A 1,232-nucleotide genomic window follows, 5' to 3' on the forward strand; every position below is an offset into this window, starting at 1 on the left:
AGTTCAACCAACCACTTGTCAAGTTAAATTTCATTTTGCTGCCAAACTGTGTTCCCATGCCTGCCTGCACCTCTCATTACCCTAGATTTCCAATACCAGGAAGAGAACAAGCTGCAGCATCACCTGGGCAGGCCCCTCCCAAGTCCAACTACTCACAAAGAATTTCCCCCTTGAGCTACTATGACATTGGCTGGTTACTCACACCATAGATTCCTCAGGATTGGTTGGGACTGCAAATAAAACACTGTTTGCCCATAATCAAGCTGATAAGCTACAGCATAAGTACACACAAATTCTTCTTCTTAGAATATAATATGAAGCATTTGCTCTCTTCTTTCCTCTTAACATCTTCATGCAAGACCCAGAGAGGAAACATTGTCTCTGGCCAAAAGGAAAATTCACTGAAGGAAAAAAGCTTAAAATGGGTCTGTGGAGTTCTAAAAACCCTAAAGTCAAGCAAGCCCAAATTCTTCTTCTGGGACTTGACTCTGCTGGAAAGTCTACTGTCCTTTATAAATTAAAGCTTGCTAAGGATATTGTGACCACGCCAACAATAGGTTTCAACGTGGAGATGATCGAGTTGGAAAAGAGACTTTCATTCACGGTCTGGGATGTTGGAGGACAGGAGAAAATGAGAACCGTGTGGGGCTGTTACTGTGAGCGCATCAGTGGGCTGGTGTATGTTGTGGATAGTACCGACAAACGGCGTCTGGAAGACTCCAGGAGAGAGTTTGAGCACATTTTGAAGAATGAACACATTAAAAATGTGCCTGTTGTTCTATTAGCCAACAAACAAGATGTGCCTGGAGCTCTGACTGCTGAGGACATTACCAGAATGTTTAAAGTGAAGAAACTCTGCTGTGACCGGAACTGGTACGTGCAGCCCTGCTGCGCCCTCACCGGGGATGGGCTGGCGGAAGGGTTCAGGAAACTCACTGAATTTGTGAAAAGCTACATGAAGCCAAGAGTAGACACTTTCGCATTCTTCAAGCAGAACTGAGCTCCAAGCAGTGAAAGATGAAGTTGAAAGGGTAATTTTTTTCCCCATGCCAAGTGAGAAAAGCAAGTTGCCGAGATGGCAAACTTTTCCTGAGATGTTATTTCACCTAAATTAAGTTAAACAACTCAGAATAATAGCTATAAAATATTATTTTTAGCCAGGCACTTTAGCAGACTGTGGTAATAATAACTGAGAATGAAAAATTCAGAATTTTGTGCATGTTGAATAGTTA

The 1,232-nt window shown here is 42.5% G+C and overlaps 1 protein-coding gene across 1 annotated transcript; it reads left to right on the forward strand.

Annotated features, from left to right (window-relative positions):
- The first annotated feature begins 421 nt into the window (after positions 1-421).
- Positions 422-1,000, forward strand: ARL14 (ADP ribosylation factor like GTPase 14). Its single transcript, XM_036242252.1, has one exon. It carries the CDS (start codon positions 422-424, stop codon positions 998-1,000), a length of 579 nt encoding a protein of 192 aa, XP_036098145.1.
- Positions 1,001-1,232: the final 232 nt, after the last annotated feature.

The sequence above is a fragment of the Molossus molossus genome, unplaced genomic scaffold (genome assembly GCF_014108415.1).
Source record: "Molossus molossus isolate mMolMol1 unplaced genomic scaffold, mMolMol1.p scaffold_m16_p_5, whole genome shotgun sequence".
Taxonomy (NCBI): domain Eukaryota; kingdom Metazoa; phylum Chordata; class Mammalia; order Chiroptera; family Molossidae; genus Molossus; species Molossus molossus.